Genomic DNA, 16,669 nt, shown 5'->3' with positions numbered 1-16,669 from the left:
ATGAATGCATAATTTTTACTAAGCGAGGATTCAATTTCAGTTGAATATGACAACAAACCCATTTCTTTTACAATTCATAATGAAGTTGTATTATTTGAGAATTACCATTTTAAATTTAAGGCTGATCTTTTAAAAGTCCATCCTTTCTTAAAATTGAAAATTACTTTGTACATTTAAGCATTATTTATTTACATCAGAGTTATAGATTTGGAGGTTAAAAAGTCTGAGTATGAGGCCCACTGCTTACTAGGTGTGTGACCTTGGACAAACTATCCAGCCTATATAAGCCTCAGTTCTTTAATCAAGTGTAGAAAATAGCATTTACCTCACATGGTTTGATGAGATAATGCTTAGAAACCTGCTTGTTACATAGTAAAAGCTCAATGAATATCCATGACAATGATGATGACTTTCCTGAAATGCTAATCCCGTCCTATAGGTGCCAGTGGTATTGGGAATGCTACTGTTCTCTCCCACACAGATGACCAACCGGCCTCTCACTCCTACTACATGCGACAGAACTGCTGCTTCCTACCCTTTCACCCACATCTCCTCAGGGTCCCCACCTCAGGAAAAGGCACCACTGTTAACCTAGTTACTCAGGACCTGAACTGAGGAGTCTGTTCACCCTTCTGTTCACCGACTACATAAAATTCCTATTCAATGTATTTTGAATCCAACCAACGACTTCCCCCAGGTCTCGTCTCTAGTCTGGACAATTGCAAAAGACTCTAGATAGAGCTTGTTGTTTTCACTCATCACCTCCCTCACTCTGTTTTCCACCCAGATGCCAGAGTGAGTCTCTATCATGTAAACACGTGATGTCACTTCCCTGAGTAAAACCCTTCAATGGCTTTTCACCAAACCCCTTTCCCATCCAAAAGACCCTAAGTAACTAGGCTTCTGCCTACATTCTCTTCCAGAACCTTCCTCCTCACTTACTCTGCTCTGGCCATACTGGTCTCCTGCTTTGCTGCTGCCTGAGCATCTTGAGCTTGCCAAACACACAACTGCCTCTACACCACGAGCTTTGGCCTTCTGCATGCGGGATTCCTTCCCCATCTAGCCACGTGGCTCTCCAGCTCACTTCTCTGCTCAGGTATCAGGCTTTTCCTGAATGCCATCAAAAGAAGCCCTCAGAGTGGTTTTATTTTTATTTACAGCATTGTCACTACTATATAACGTTTGTATATATGTAAATATGTTTATGAGCTGATGCCTCAAGTAGACATTAACTCCTTGAAGACAGGAACTTTGTTTTGTTCATTGCTGGATTCCCACTGTCAAAATCAGTGCTTGGTACCTTGCGGGTGGTACAAAAATGCTTTTCAATACATAGAGACTTTTCCTTGTGTTAAACTGGCTTGGGTCTAACCAAGTACTCCAAAAATAAGCCCTAAACCAAAAGATAACCAAGTGAAGTAGTTACAAAGAATTAGTCCTTTATTCCATACACTTTGCAGAATCCCTACAAATATAAGATTGAAAACAGGGGTCATAAAAAAATTGTTTATTTTTACTCAGAAAATCTAGCAGTCTAGCAGAAAAAATTCATTTCATCAGAGCTAAAATAAAACTAATCACTTGATTAAAATACTTGTATGAAATGAACAGAAAAAAGTTTTCCCTGGTTTTATTTATTAAAGGGTTCTGTATAAAGAAATTATGATAGTATAAGATAAAATTGTTTTTAGACTCAAAAAAGAGGCACATCAGTGTTAATAAATGAAAAAATAATTTCATTATTTAACAATTCTTTTGCAAAAGTCCCAAACTGTGGCTCTAATATAGCTAAATCCATGAAACACTCACCATAAAAATAAAAATGCTTTAACTTACTATACATCTAAATTATGATACTATGAGCCACAGGAAAAAAAATTTACCATATCTTAAAACTGTTGAATTCAACCAATACAAAGCAGCACATGAGTCAATTTCCATCAGATTATCTCTCTGAACCTCTATTATTTCTCTGTGCTTTTCTTACAACACACTGAGTTTTTTCCTTCTATTTGAAGATATGGATGTTTTTGGACTGGGATTTCTGTTTCACCTGTGCGGTGTCCTACAGTGTTGGAGGTTTTCTGAATGAAAGGCTGATCAGAGGGTTAAAGATTGGGAATCATAGCAGTAATCACTGCGTGGATGTAATAGTATACATATATACTTGGAGTTTTTTTTGTTTTTTTTAAAGATTTTCATTTATTTGAGAGAGAGCAAGAGCGAGAGCGAGAGAGAATGCGTGTGCACGTGTGTGCACAAGCGGTGGGGAGAAGGGCAAGGGAGCAAGAGGAGCAGGGAGGAGGGAGGAGAGGTGGGAAGAGAGAAGGGAGGGGAGGGGCAGAGAGAGAAGAGAAGCAGGCTCCCTGCTGAGCAGGAAGCCTGACACAGGGCTCCATCCCAGGACACGGAGATCATGATTTGAGCCCAAGGAAGATGCTTAACGGACTGAGCCACCCAGGTGTCTACGCTTGGAGAATTCTAAATGAGCCCAATTACTGCTTTTGATAGCATATCCTTGGAGGCAAAGTACAGTGTTAGATAAATTTATAAACGTGGCTTAACTCTACTTTGCCTATAGTATTTACCACAACCAGGAACAAAGCTATCATGTCTGTAGTCATTTGCTTAACATCTGCCTTTTCCACTTTGCATTCCTGAAGGTGAGCTCTGTAAATGCTTGGGGGTGGGCGGATGGGTAAAATAGATGAGGGGGATTAAGGAGGGCACTTGTGATGAGCCAGGGCTGCTGTTTTGAATGATACTGAACTCCAAATCATGATATAGTACTCCTGAAACTCATATACACTATTATGTTCACTAACCAGAGTTAAAATAAAAACTTAAACAAAAAAGAACTGTATATGATTCCACAGCCTGAGCACCTAACAATAGTAGGGCCCAAGAAATATACTTTGAATTAATGAATGCAGTTAGGGCTGTGCCGTTGCATAATTTAAAAATGACTGGGTCCTTTCCTAGCTGAGTTCACCAGGAACTCATAGTTTCACAGAACCTAATCATTTGCTTTTCTTTGGTTGTAGGATACACATTTTTTCATGTGCATCTTATAGTTGATAGTGTTTTAGTATCATGTATGGTTTAATTGGCAGCAGTTTTTCCTTCTGAGTATTATAAAAAATAACATTGGTTTGAGAAATGAGGGTGTATTTGAATCAATGAAATACAGTTACTGCTAATTAATTTAGACTATGCTGGAAAATATAGGGGTGCCTGGCTGGTTCAGTTGGAAAAGTGAGTGACTCTTGATCTCGGGGTAATGACTTTGAGCCCCAAGTTGGGAGAAGAGATCATTAAAAAAAAAAAAGTTAAAAAAAATTTAAAAATATATGGAAAATATAAAAACTTCAAGTACTTACGTCAATTAAGTCTGAAAGATCATGAATATAATACTTGAAAACTGAGGCATTGGTTGCTTCAAGGGTTAGGAGATACTCATTCCGTGCCTTAATCGATTTTAGCTTATTTTCTGAATACTTTGCTTGTCTCTGGAAATGGAGATGAGCCAGGTATTGAGAAAGACAACAAAGTCATTTAGTCAGAGAGAGATACATGACTTTCTACTAATCTAAACAATGTATTCTACATATGTCAATGACCTCTGAAGTCCTCGGAGAAAAGTACATTTTGAATCCGATTTAAATAACTAAAAGTACCCAACAACGTATTTGGTCTTCAGGCCCAATTGCAAGGAAACTTCTTCATTAATATTCAAGTTCCCCACACTGTATACGGAGTACTTGGCCTTCAACACTACATGATGTCCAGCTGTTAGTACATGATTTTTATGTTTCTTAAACATTTTTCATTCCTGTGGGAGGAAATGTGTGTCATTTCACAATGATTTACAAGGTGCGTCTATTGGTTATTACATCAGTGTTCTTAGTACTGTCACCCGAAGTGAGGACAGAAAGGCCCTGTGATGTTTTTCACTTACTTTTTCTTTCATTTTTTCAATTTTCTTTACAGAGCTTCGCCGCTGATGTCTCTCTTCCAGTCTGATATGAAAGACGGGATCCCCAGACCTTCCGATTTGCTTCTCTTCCTGTTTCTCAGCCTCTTTCAGCTTGCTCTCTGCACTGATGCTCTCTGCGTGATACATATGGTATGTTTTCATCACCTGCGAAAATGGGACCCAAATTGTTACAAGATGCTGGTCTGTAACTCCAAGAGTGAATGGAAGCCATTGTGTGAGGAATATGTTAAAAATATCACCTTCCAACTGGCAGGGGGAGAGCCAGATTGTTAGTCAAATAGATGAATTATGGACTATTGCTTCTAAGTAAAGCAAAGAGAAATATGCAAATTCACCTGCCAGGAAGAGGCACTTAGGGGACAGGATTTGATGAAAAAATGATTTAGAGTCTCAGGCATGCTTTCAGTGCACTTGAAAAGTTCTCTTAAGCTCAAAAGTGTTCTCTAAAATCTCTGCATTATTAATCTGCAGAATAAAACATCACTCATGGATAAATTTTACCCCAGTTTTGGACTTCTAAAAAAACTCCAAATTAGTACAGCTCTTACTAAGGAGACTTTTTTTTTTTTGCATAAAGTCTACTGGCCAAAATACAAAATGCAAATATTAAGGTTCACACATAGTTTCAGTTTAAAAACACTGTTTTTCTGAACACAAAGTAGTACTGTATGTTCAATGTAGAAAACATATGACACAAAAAAGAAAATAAAAAGCAGAGATAACCACTGTTAAGATTTTTGGTACAGCCATTTGGTCTTTTTCCTATGAAAACACACACACACAAACACACACATACACACACACACATACACACACACTCTCTTATCCGAAAATGACACATATTTCTCCTTTAAAAAATTTTGTACCATACTATATTAACAATTTTTAATCTACTTTTTTTTAACTTTTAAAGATTTTATTTATTTGACAAAGAAAGAGAAAGAGCACAAGCAGGGGGAGCTGCAGGCAGAAGAAGAGGGAGAAGCAGTCTCCCCACTGAGCAGGGAACCCCTATGGGGGGCTCTGGGATCATGACGCTTACTGACTGAGCCATCCAGGTGCCCCTTCTATCTCCTTTTTTCACTTAATATATCAGAACACTTTTCTCTATTACTAAATATTCTTCTAAAATACAATTTTAAAGCCTGAATAATAGTTCTTTATATGACTGGGACATAGCTTGACTAATTTCCTATTGTTGAACATTTTATGATATTTCAACTTTCTGCTTTATAAATGAAGCTGTGTTGAAACCCTTGATATATATCCTATCTTATTTCTTCTCTTAGAAATGATATGCGTAAGTTACATTTTAATATATTTAGGAACATATAGAAAATAAAATTTTGTAATGTGTCTTTTCCATGTATGCTGTAAACTTATATAAATGATTCTCAATTTAAAATTTTAAAAATTTAAAATTTAAAAATTAAAAAATTTTAAATCTTTAGACATTTGGTTTTATTATTGTCCCAGAAATATTTATGCACAAAATGATCACATTTTCCATGGTACATTTTCTTTTTTTTAATTTAAATTTTTAAAAAAATTTTTATGGTACATTTTTCAGAAGGAGAACTGCAGAGTTAGACAATCTGCACATTTTCAAGATTTTTGACACATATTGCCAATTTAACACTCTGCTGTTTTGGAAAAAAAAAAACTTGATCTACATAGTTATTTCCCAAAGCATTTAGAAAACATGGATGCTTTTTTAATAAACATTTTTTTCAAATATTAAATAAGTATATTTACTGTTATAGTAACTATCATATCTGTATATAATCCCTGTACTTGTAGATCCAAAGTAATGGTCAAAGATTTTAAAAGATTTTACCTCAAAAATCACAGTTTTACAATATATTTCAATCTGCTTTTATAAGCAGAGTCAGAAATCTGGGCCATTTCTAAACCTTGTTTATTTTTAAGCACAATTATACTGCTTAAAAGAGACAATACAGGTAAGGTATGACTCTAATTCAAGAGACGTATCAAGGAACATACCAGAACTTAGCATCCAAACATCGGTGGTGGTGCTTTCCCATAAATTATGTCAAATTCTCATCCACATAAAATGGATTTTATTACATTTATAAATAACCCATAAATTATTCAGAGTCAATTTTATAACTGAAATGTAGTTGTTTAGAAGAGATTTAATGTAACATTTGGAAGTAAGGAACTTGCTTTTTTTCATTTCAAAAAGATGAGTTTTAAAATAGTTTGGGAACTGGAAGCATCAGTGGAATATATTTATTTAGGTTGAAGCATATGAAATTGCTGTATTGGTAGGTTATAGAAAAGGCAGAAAGGGGCCCCTGGGCGGCTCAGTGGGTTAAGCCTCTGCCTTTGGCTCAGGTCATGATCCCAGGGTCCTGGGATTGAGTCCAGCAGTGGGCTCTCTCCTTGGTGGGGAGTCTGCTTCCCCCCTTCTCTCTCTGCCTACTTGCGATTTCTCTCTCTGTCAAACAAATAAATTAAAAAATTCTTAAAAAAAAAAAAAAAAAAAGGAGGGGCACCTGGGTGGCTCAGTGGGTTAAAGCCTCTGTTTTTGGCTCAGGTCGTGGTCTCAGGGTCTTGGGATCGAACCCTGAATCGGGCTCTCTGCTCAGTAGGGAGCCTGCTTCCCCTTTTCTCTCTGCCTGCCTCTCTGCCTACTTGTGATCTCTCTCTCTGTGTCAAATAAATAAATAAAATCTTAAGAAAAAAAAAAAAGGAAAGGCAAAGTCAGTGCATTCTTAAGAATGGTTCAACTTAATGCACATTCTGAAGGTGACTATCTGAAGTGTCAAACATGGGGTTAATGAAGAGCCTTTACTTATTTTCACAAAATCTGATGATGTCTTCCCTTTAAAACATAAGCTAGCAAATCACGTTAAAGGCATTGCTGAACAAGAACAAAGTAAGGACGAAACTGCAAAGTTGTGGCAGCTTTCCCTGAGCTGTGTGTAATTGCTAAGTTATCTGTTTTTAGTAATTATCAAACCTGTCCAGGAGAAGTCTGGTTGGCTACTGCAGTTTAAAAGAAAAATAAAACAGCATTAAGCAGCAGCTGGGCAGCTGGGGGATGACAAGGGGAGTCACCCTACAGCTGGGCAAACAGTAAGGTCAATGAATTGATGACACACCTTGCATTTCTAGGTTTGGCTCTGTTTGTACACCCTGCAAACCCACATACCATTTGGGCCCTGGTTCCAGTTACATCTTTAAAGAGAGGGTAAAAAAAAACCCAAAATATCAAAACAACAAGTCTCTCTCACTCTCCCTCTTTCTCTCTCAGCTGTCTGTATTCTTCTTGCTAATAGTCAAAGGAAGAAATGAGAACATGTGACCCCACCAGAGAGAGATGAAAAGGCATCCCAGGCAGCCCTGGGTATCTAAGCATTCTTTTCTCCTAAATACACCCTGAAGAAAAGACTTGAACTCTTGCTTTATTTAGATGCTGAGGACCTGTGTAAGCAAGTAATCTGCACAAACTAAGCCTTATGAACTACGGTTCCTCAGCTGGCTGCCAGCATGGGGTTTCTTATAAACTAGTCTGGGTTCAAAGGAAAATATTCTTGACCCAAGAAAAGGGTGTAAATATCCCATCATAATGTGGTTCAGCACAATAGCTGAGAATTTTCTACCCAGTTCAATGGTAATTTCCAGAAGGAAATTTCTTTGTTCGGTTTTCCAGTGTGACTTAGGGTTTCCACTATTTTCTAAAATGTTAACAATAACAATGAATTAATTTTAAAAGTTGAGGAGAAAAACACTAAAAGCTTTTTGAGAACTCTAATTGTAGATAATGAATGCAAGTACAAACTACATTATTTAAAACGTAAGCTGTTGACAGAATTAAATGTGTTTTGTATTTAAAATAAAATAACAGACAGTTTTCTCTTTTTCAGAGAACTAGAAGAAAGCTCTTATTTTTAAAGGTGAATTTTGAATACATACTGCAAAGAAAATAATAGCTTCTCCATCAGCTTAATTGCAAACACAAGCATTTGCATTCCAAATGACATGATAGGCATATATCCATTTAAATGTACTCCAATAACACATTTTCCTATTTGAATTCTTCTCTACTAAAACCTCATGCATAATTCTCCACTGAACACACTCAACATATCTTTCCTACTCCATCTTCTCTTAACTGCAGAAGAATACAGTGAAATAGATTTCTTTGCAATTGTGAAATCCTACGCAAAAACTTTTGCACAGAAGTTGTTAACATTTTTTCCCTTACGGACAGACCCATATAATGTATCTGACACTACTCCTGTACTTTAAATCAAAATAATTAAAATATCTACAGTGAATTTTAAATATATTTTTTTAAGATTTTATTTTTTTTATTTGACAGAGAGAGATCACAAGTAGGCAGAGAGGCAGGCAGAGAGAGAGGAAGGGAAGCAGGCTCCCTGCTGAGCAGAGAGCCCGATGCGGGACTCGATCCCAGGACCCTGAGATCATGACCCGAGCCGAAGGCAGCGGCTTAACCCACTGAGCCACCCAGGCGCCCCAGTGAATTTTAATATTTAGTGTCATGAAACCATTATGTATCTGAACCGTTCACATGTTTGAAGAAGCAGTGTATTAAGGTTCTACGTTTTACTTTCTGACTACTGGCACAGAAGTTAGAAGGCATGGTTCTAAGAATGAGTCTACCAGTTACCAGGTGGGGGGAATTTACTTTATACTTCTCACCTTACAAGGTCATTGTGGACATTCAATTGTGCATCCCTACATATGTGTGCATGTAAAACTTTACTGAGTACTTATAATATGTGTGTGTGTGTATGTATATAATGTATACCATTAACATATGTATGTAATATGTATATGTTTAGCAAACGAAGCATTATATAACACTTACTATGTGCCATGTATCATTCTAAGCATTTTATAAATAATAGCTTATTCAGTCCTTCTAAAAAACTCTTATGAGGCACATACCTTTATTCTTCCTATTATACAGATAAGACAAGAAGGGCCTTGAGAGGTGAACTAAGTCGCCCCAGGTCACATAGCTGGTAACTGGCAGACCAATGGTTGAAACCCTGGCAGTAAGGTTCCAGACTGGGTATTCTAGACTGCTATAGGCTATAACCTTTGGAAATTCTAAAGCACGATAAAAATGGAAGGCCCCTTTCCTGGGAGATACAGCTGCTCTTGGTTATATTTAGGAGTAGAGGGAAAGAGGGCTGAAAGATAATTATTTATTCACTCACCATTTGCTTGGTATTTACTGTCCATAAGGCAATGATGGGTGTAAAAATAGGGACTTGGTTTCTTACTTCTAAGAGCTTAAATTTTTGGAGATTAAAAAATGGGCCTTGGAGAATCTGATGGACACAGATGAAGGGCGAGGACATTCAAGCTGGAGGGAGAGTGCCAGCAAAGGTATGTGGAGTAGGGAGAACACACAGGTATGGTGGGCATGTGTAGACCATAACTTCGGGAAGGGGCTCTAGAGAAGAGCTTGGGAAGTGGATGGCTGGTCACTGGGCTGGAGGATGAGACTGCAGCATTTGTCGGGCCAGACAGGAGAGCCTTGACACCTCAACCAAAAAAATTATTTAAAAGTATTCGATGGGTGTTCATGACTCCACGGGGGTGTAAACGGTATGATCAGAGCCGTATTTTAGCAGCAATCCCGTGAAGCTAAGCAGGAGGATTTGGGGGTGTGAAGTAATCTCATTTAGCATAAAATAGGAGGGAATGGGAAGAAGGTGAATCCAGGATAAGAGTCACAGGGCATTTTCCCTGTTATCTCTCTCTACATTTCCTCAGACTTGACACGTCTCCTTCCACCATGGAGTTAGGGCAGTCTGGCCCTAATGCCGGCCCAAACAGCACTTTGGGTACTTCTCTAAGTCAATCACTGAACACTCCCTCCTCAGGATGTGTGCTTTCCTGCCTCTGTGGCCTTCTCCCAAGCCAATCCCACTGCCTGCGATGTCTTCCCCCCACACCTTGTCCTAACGTTTAGACTCATCCTTCAAGGCAAATTCAGATTTCACCCATTGCTAAGTGTTCCCTGGTTCCCCCACCAGAGCTATTGTGTTCTTCCAACTGCCAAGGCCTTCTTGTTGACAGCACTTCGGGCTCTCTGCCACAGGTCTGATACCTGTGTGCCATCCAGTATCACAGACTGTCCTTAAGTTCACCCAGGGCACCAGCAGGGTCTTGTGTGCCTTTGGATTCTCGATACTGCTTCTAGACAGTGGGAGTAAAATAGGCATTTAGGGGGCGCCTGGGTGGCTCAGTCCTTAAGTGTCTGCCTTTGGCTCAGGTCATAATCCCAGGGTACTGGGATCAAGTCCCACACTGGGCTCCTTGCTCAGCAGGAAGCCTGCTTCTCCCTCTCCCACTCCCCCTGCTTTTGTTCCTTCTCTCGCTGTGTCTCTCTCTGTCAAGTAAATAAATAAAATCTTTAAAAAAAATAGGCATTTGGTGAGAAACAAATGAAGGACAGGAAGCCGTTTTACAGTCCGCCTGTCCATTCATATAGTCGTTTAATGAACATTTCCTAATACCTAATATGTGCCTCGAATTATTCTTCTCCCTCCCCGGCATTCAAAACAGCATTGCCCATAAAATACCTGGGAATGGTCTAATGAGATGCTAAGTAGTTCAAATTCACCATGAGATACAGTTAGCATTGGAGTTCACGGCCCCCAAGGAAAGTAAGGTGTGGTGGTTCGGCTGACGGGAAATGGAAAGCAGTGTATTTGTGACAATATTCCATACGTAGCCTGCTAGTTTACTAACTTCACCAGTCACTAAGAGCTCTTCTGAGAAACTACATTTTTGGAGTTTCCCTAACTGTCAGCATCCCAAAATCAAGATCTTTTTTCTACAATCAATACACGAGAAGGCGTGAATTGTAACTAAGTTTCTGCAAGTGCCAGACTAACACCACCACCAAGTCAGGGACACAGCCTTGGAAGCCTGTTCCTGTTGTTTCCCAGCAAATTCTTGGGTTCCCCAGGAAAGTAGGACCCTTGGGCCACCCTACGCTGAGCCCCAGGGGCTGTGCTGCAGGGAACCTGGCCCTCCAGGGGCCACACAGCCTCAGTCCAGGTTATGGACTCTGCCTGGCCATGCTATGTCTCCGAGGGCTTATTTTATTTTATTATTTTAAAGACTTTATTTATTTATCTGAGAGTGAGAGAGCATAAGCAGGGGGAGCGGTAGAGGGAGAGGGAGAAGCAGGCCCCTGCTAAGCAGGGAGCCCGGGCTGCCAGGGTCAGTCCCAGGACCCTGAGATCATCACCTGAGCTGAATGCGATGCTTCCCAGACTGAGCGACCCAGGCGCCTCTCCAAGGGCTTATTTTCAACAGGGCCAGCAGGTAGGAAGGGCCTGTCAGAGAACACCCATTACCACTGCATGCCAGGATCCTTCCACCTGCTACCTCGAGCCTTCCTGCTCTTTAGGGCACTGAGCCAACTCCCAGCTTCCAGAGCCAGGCAGAACCAGATTTGAGTTCCTGTGCTATCACCGCTTCCTAGCAAGCAAGCCTCTTAACTGGGCCCTCGTTCCTCTGAGGTGAAATGGGGATTAAATCATAGAATGCACAGAAGCACATAACAGAGCGCAGAGTTTGATTCTTGATAGTTTCTACGGTCTGATGTGGAAATAAGTGTGTGGGCTCCAGGGACAGATTACTTAGCTTCATATTATGCTCTAAGCTAAGAGGTACAGACCACTGTTGTTCTCATTCGTGGCATTTGGGCTGGAGAAGTTCTGACCCCTGAGGTGCTGAGTGGTCTGTAGGGCAGACATGATGAACTCTCATAAAATTTACCTCTTCTTCCTGGGCTGATATGGCTCTCCACAGGTCAACGAAAGAGAATTTACAAAATTCCATTATATTTGCAAAATAACATAGGGAGAACTCAACTTTGAGAGGTATACTGGTAGTCAGAGCTTAGCCTCACAGAATGGGCTATCTGGGTTCAAATCCTACTTGTGCACTTACTCACGGTGTAATCTTGGGCAAGCAATTTAATATTTCTGTGCCTCGATTTCCTCACAGTGAAACCAGTGTATCATTCTCACTCATGGAATGCAGAAGGTAGTTGGAAGGATTAAAGGTGTCCTTACATGAAAAGAGCCCCAAAAGTCTGACATATAATAAGTGAACAGTAAATGTCAGTTACTGATATTCGAAAAAAATGATCATAAACATTTTTTAAAAAGATTTGTTTATTTTTGAGAGAGAAAGAGAGAGCTTGTGTGTGTATTCGTGGGGTAAGGGGGACAGAGGGAGAGGGAAAGAGAAAATCTCCAGCAGACTCTACACTGAGCACAGAGCCTGATGTGGGGCTCGATCCCAGGACCCTAAGATCATGACCTGAGCCTAAACCAAGAGTTGGATGCTTAACTGGACACTTAACTGACTGAGACATCCAGGCTCCCCTATCACAACACATGGTAAAAACAGGCAGTGATTTCTCCATGACAGGAAAGATGATCATTTCTTTTTGTTAAATAAATATTTTATTTTTAAGTTATCTCTACACCCAAAATGGGGCTCAAACTTACAGCCCCAAGATCAAGAGTCTCATGCTTTACCAACTGAGCCAGCCAGGAACCCCAAGATTATCATTTCTGATAGAGGTAAAGGGAAGGAAATTGGTGGTATTTCCATTTAGGCCACTTATGTATATGTTAAGAATTTTAGGGGCACCGGGGTGGCTCAGTGGGTTAAGCCTCTGCCTTTGGATCAGGTCATGATCTCAGGGTCCTGGGATCGAGCCCCAAATCGGGCTCTCTGCTCAACAGGGAGTCTGCTTCCCCCTTTCCTCTCTGCCTGCCTCTCTGCCTACTTGTGATCTCTGTCTGTCAAATAAATAAATAAATAAATAAGGAATTTTAGCAAAGCTCTTTAGAATGAGCAAATAGATCAAGATTGACAATTAAATAGCATGAGATGTTGCCTTTACAGCTAGTTTATGAAGGAAAACTTGAGGTATGTTGTGGCTCCACTGAAATGAAATCAGTACAAGAGTCTGAATTTATCATCAAATTATATTTATAACTCAAACAAATGCTTTGAACAAAAGGCACTGTCTGGGATTCTGGACCTTGCTGACTAGGGCCTGCCAACCAACTAAAAGACAGGGCAACAGAAATGCAGAGAATAAACACAAGGGAAAATAGAGAAGACATATATGCAAGGGAGGAAACATGGCTAAAGAAAATAAAAGAATAATTATATTACTATTTAATGTAATGTTGAAGTTTTGTTTCAAGAGTAATTAAAAATAGTAATTATAATTTCAGATTATATTCAATTGAAGAGTAATTATAAAGAGCACTAGGTTCAATGGAAACAGCTTAGGTCTATGAAATCCAATAAATCTGGATTTTGATCCTTGCTTTGCTAGAGAACAACTCTGTAACCTCAGCCTTTCTGACCCTTCATCAGGCCCTGAATCTTATCTGCTAGAGATGACAACATCAGCTCTCCCTACATAACCAAAATTAGGGGGACAATCAAACTGTGCCTCTCAAACACATTGAAAGGTGTAGAATGAAAGAAAAAATGCACCAAATCATAGAAGGAAAAACTGATCGTGTAACTAGAAATTTTCTAAGAGGATTTTAATAATATCCCACTAAAAGGGTAGTAATTGATGAAACTTAGAGGAAAGAAAATAGGATGGCATTTAGCAGTCTATAGGAAGACAGAATCCATGCCATCGTTAATGTTTTTGTTTTCGGTTGAAAATTGACTGTTTTCTTCTCCAGCTTCAGGAGTCTGTGTTGGGGAAGGAGCATTCTTGTCTTGTACATCCAAGGGTGTGAGCCCTCAATCCACCCATCTGACCTGGGGGCAAGACCACTCATCTCTTCGAACCTGAAGCTTTCTCACCTATCAAGGGGGTGGTTGGACCGCGTGATCCTCTAGGCCTTCTCCAACTCGAAAATGCTGTGTGTCCTTGATTTCAGATACGAATCTCGCACCAACTAAATACCATAAGAATTTATGATTTGAGTTGTGTGTGTGTATATAATATACTTCTTAGTGGATAAAGGGAGTGATTTTTTTCAGTGTCAGGGTAAATACCAGATAAATTTTAACTGAAAGGAAAAGCCAGTTTAACAACAAATTATCTCCTTCTGCTTCTGTTGACTTGAGGCAGCCAGTAGTACACCATGCTACACTGAGAAAGTAGGATTCTTCCTAAAATCCTCCATGGGCTCTGAGGCCATAACTCATCTGCTCTGTTGCACAGAAAATATCTAGAAATGAACAATGCCCGGACAGCCTGTCTAATGTACCGTTATATTGATGAACTTTATTCCAGGATATCTATCACTCTTGTGACTTTAATTAGCTGCCAAGCTGATCAGTGATCAATCATCAAGTGATCATCAAGGGGGGAAAACCCAAAAACTCTTTGGTAGGTACAGGGTGATATAGAGATTTGACACATGCTTTTATTTTTTATTGTAATATTTAAGCTAAAACAGGGTGCTAGTCATCTTTTCCAAATGCTAAATTTAACAGCTTTCAAGTGGCAATATAAATTACAATTAGTTTCACAACATTTTGCTACTTTAATAAAAACTTTTAATAAAAAATGACTAATTTATCCTAAAGAAGATAAATTATTGTAGGCCTTATTAAAAAGAAAATGTTTCTATTTGTAACAAGAGTAACCTGTACTTATTAATCTTTATCTGTCCTAGCTCTATTTGCAATAGTCACTAGAGGCAGTTTCTAATTTAAGTCTTTCAGTCATAGATAGGGGTTATTGGTTTTGTTTATGAACTCTCAACAAACATTCATATTCAGCAAACATTTCTTGAGTACCACAAATAGGCCTTGTCCTATTTGATTCCATTATGTTTTATTACTAGAAATCCAATTATATTTTATTGCTTATTGATTGATACCAGTTCATTAGTGCCTAAGAATAATTTTTCATGAGAGCAATTAATGTGGTATAATATCTGCCCATTTCACAATTATCAGAGATTTCTAACATGAAATAAATGTCACTGTATCCAAAAAATTCTGATTTTGTGAAGGATATTTTCTTTTTCTTTAATTAAATTTTATTTTTTTTCAGTGTTCCAAAATTCATTGTTTATTTTCCTTATCTCTCAAGTACTTCACATGCTGGAAAGGGCAGAGGATTTTTTTTAGGAAGTCCAACGTACTACTTCCTTTATTTTTACACCAATGATTTGCTAATGCTCTGGCAGTATTCAAGCACATGGGGTTCCCTGCACAGGCAATGTGGTTTCACACATCAGTGCTTTGCCTCATGTACGAATTGCTTTTTGGAGCACCCTTCCCATCCTTCCTTTATCACTAAAATCAGGTGTCACAGTGACTATCACTGAAATCAGGCTCCCCGGTGGCTCTGGGCTTTGCACAGAGCTGTGGAGACCTGTCTCTCTACTTAGTCCAGAATCTAACACCAAACATGGAAATAGCTCACGAGTATAGCTCACTGATGACAGGGCCACGTGCTTGTCATCGATGCATTTCCAGGACCTCCATATTTGCTGAAAGGCTCCCCCCACCGCCCCAGCCACTGGGTGTGTATTACTTGGATACAACAGAGATGACCCTGTAACAAGTCTACAGCAGAGGCAACAATACTTTTAGCGCTTCCCATTCAACTGACTTAGAGACAGAGAAGAGACTCTGAGATTTGGTTCAAATGCTGAATAACTGCATTCCGAAAATCCTAGGACATCACAGACCACAGGCCTCCTCCGCATACTTGCTGGGCAACCATCCTCCACAGAAGGAGGGCACGGTCTTAAAAGACAGTTTCATTTCTCACCAGCTCTAATAGTTGAACTCAGGCACCAGACTGGGGTTCAAATCTACGTTTTGCCTTGTAGAATGTTTCCTCACCTGTACAAGGAAACTTGTAGAATGTTTCCTCACCTGTGACTAAGAATAGTACCTGTAAGGCTGCTGTGGAGAGAAAATGAAAGAATATATATCAAGCTCTTGCAGGAGTGACTGACACTCAGTGAATGCTTAATGGGTGCTATGGCACTAAGTGAAACACCTTTCTTTCACATCCTTTAAGCCCGCAATGGCCTCAGTCCCACCAAGGCTGACTTGTTTATTTTCACACCTTGGAGGCTAAGAACAGAAGGATGGTCTTTGTCTTATGCATCAAAGAAACAGACCTGCCAAGAGACTTAATCCTTGCCCAACAAGTCAACAGAGAACAGTCAGTAATAGAGAAGGTCATTCAGGAAGCTCTTGTTCCAAAAGGGGTTTTCAGACAGTCTTCAGAGGCGCTGAAATACAAGTTTTATCTACTGAAAAAAATACCCAAGAGCTGGCACCTGGAATGCTTATTAATCGGGACCACCTTGAACACAGTGGCAGAAGTGACAATGGGAAAGGTTGAAATAGTTGGCTAGGTTGAGGGGGAAAGTATATGTAAAATGTAAAGCCAAAGAATTTACTAGAATTTCAAAGTCTCCCGCAGTATTAAATACTTAATTCTTTCCGGGAAATGTCTCACATGCCTTTAACATTGAAAGAGGATGTTAGCTTCCTCCCTTTTGACCTCAGACTTGCTAGTGGGGTTCTTTCCAGCTAGCCTCTTGGCTCAGGTAGAAGACTCTAAGGGCAAAGCCTTCTCTGAGGGGAAGCAAAACTACCCCTTCAAGCCATAAGGGCTGCCCT

At 39.5% G+C, this 16,669-nt stretch overlaps 1 protein-coding gene across 3 annotated transcripts in view; it reads right to left on the bottom strand.

Annotated features, from left to right (window-relative positions):
• Nucleotides 1-16,669, bottom strand: part of SRGAP1 (SLIT-ROBO Rho GTPase activating protein 1) — a 274,642-nt gene that overhangs the window by 82,658 nt on the left and 175,315 nt on the right. For all 3 annotated transcript variants that reach the window (XM_044227489.1, XM_044227490.1, XM_044227491.1), the window contains exons 5-6: nt 3,962-4,144; nt 3,384-3,512 (exon numbers count right to left, since the gene is read on the bottom strand). In XM_044227489.1, coding sequence (XP_044083424.1) covers nt 3,384-3,512; nt 3,962-4,144 — 312 coding nt within the window. The remainder of the gene's footprint in view (nt 1-3,383; nt 3,513-3,961; nt 4,145-16,669) is intronic.

Source organism: Neovison vison, chromosome 12, assembly GCF_020171115.1.
Source record: "Neovison vison isolate M4711 chromosome 12, ASM_NN_V1, whole genome shotgun sequence".
In the NCBI taxonomy this organism is placed as follows: domain Eukaryota; kingdom Metazoa; phylum Chordata; class Mammalia; order Carnivora; family Mustelidae; genus Neogale; species Neogale vison.
This window is presented reverse-complemented; position numbering and strand designations above follow the sequence as displayed.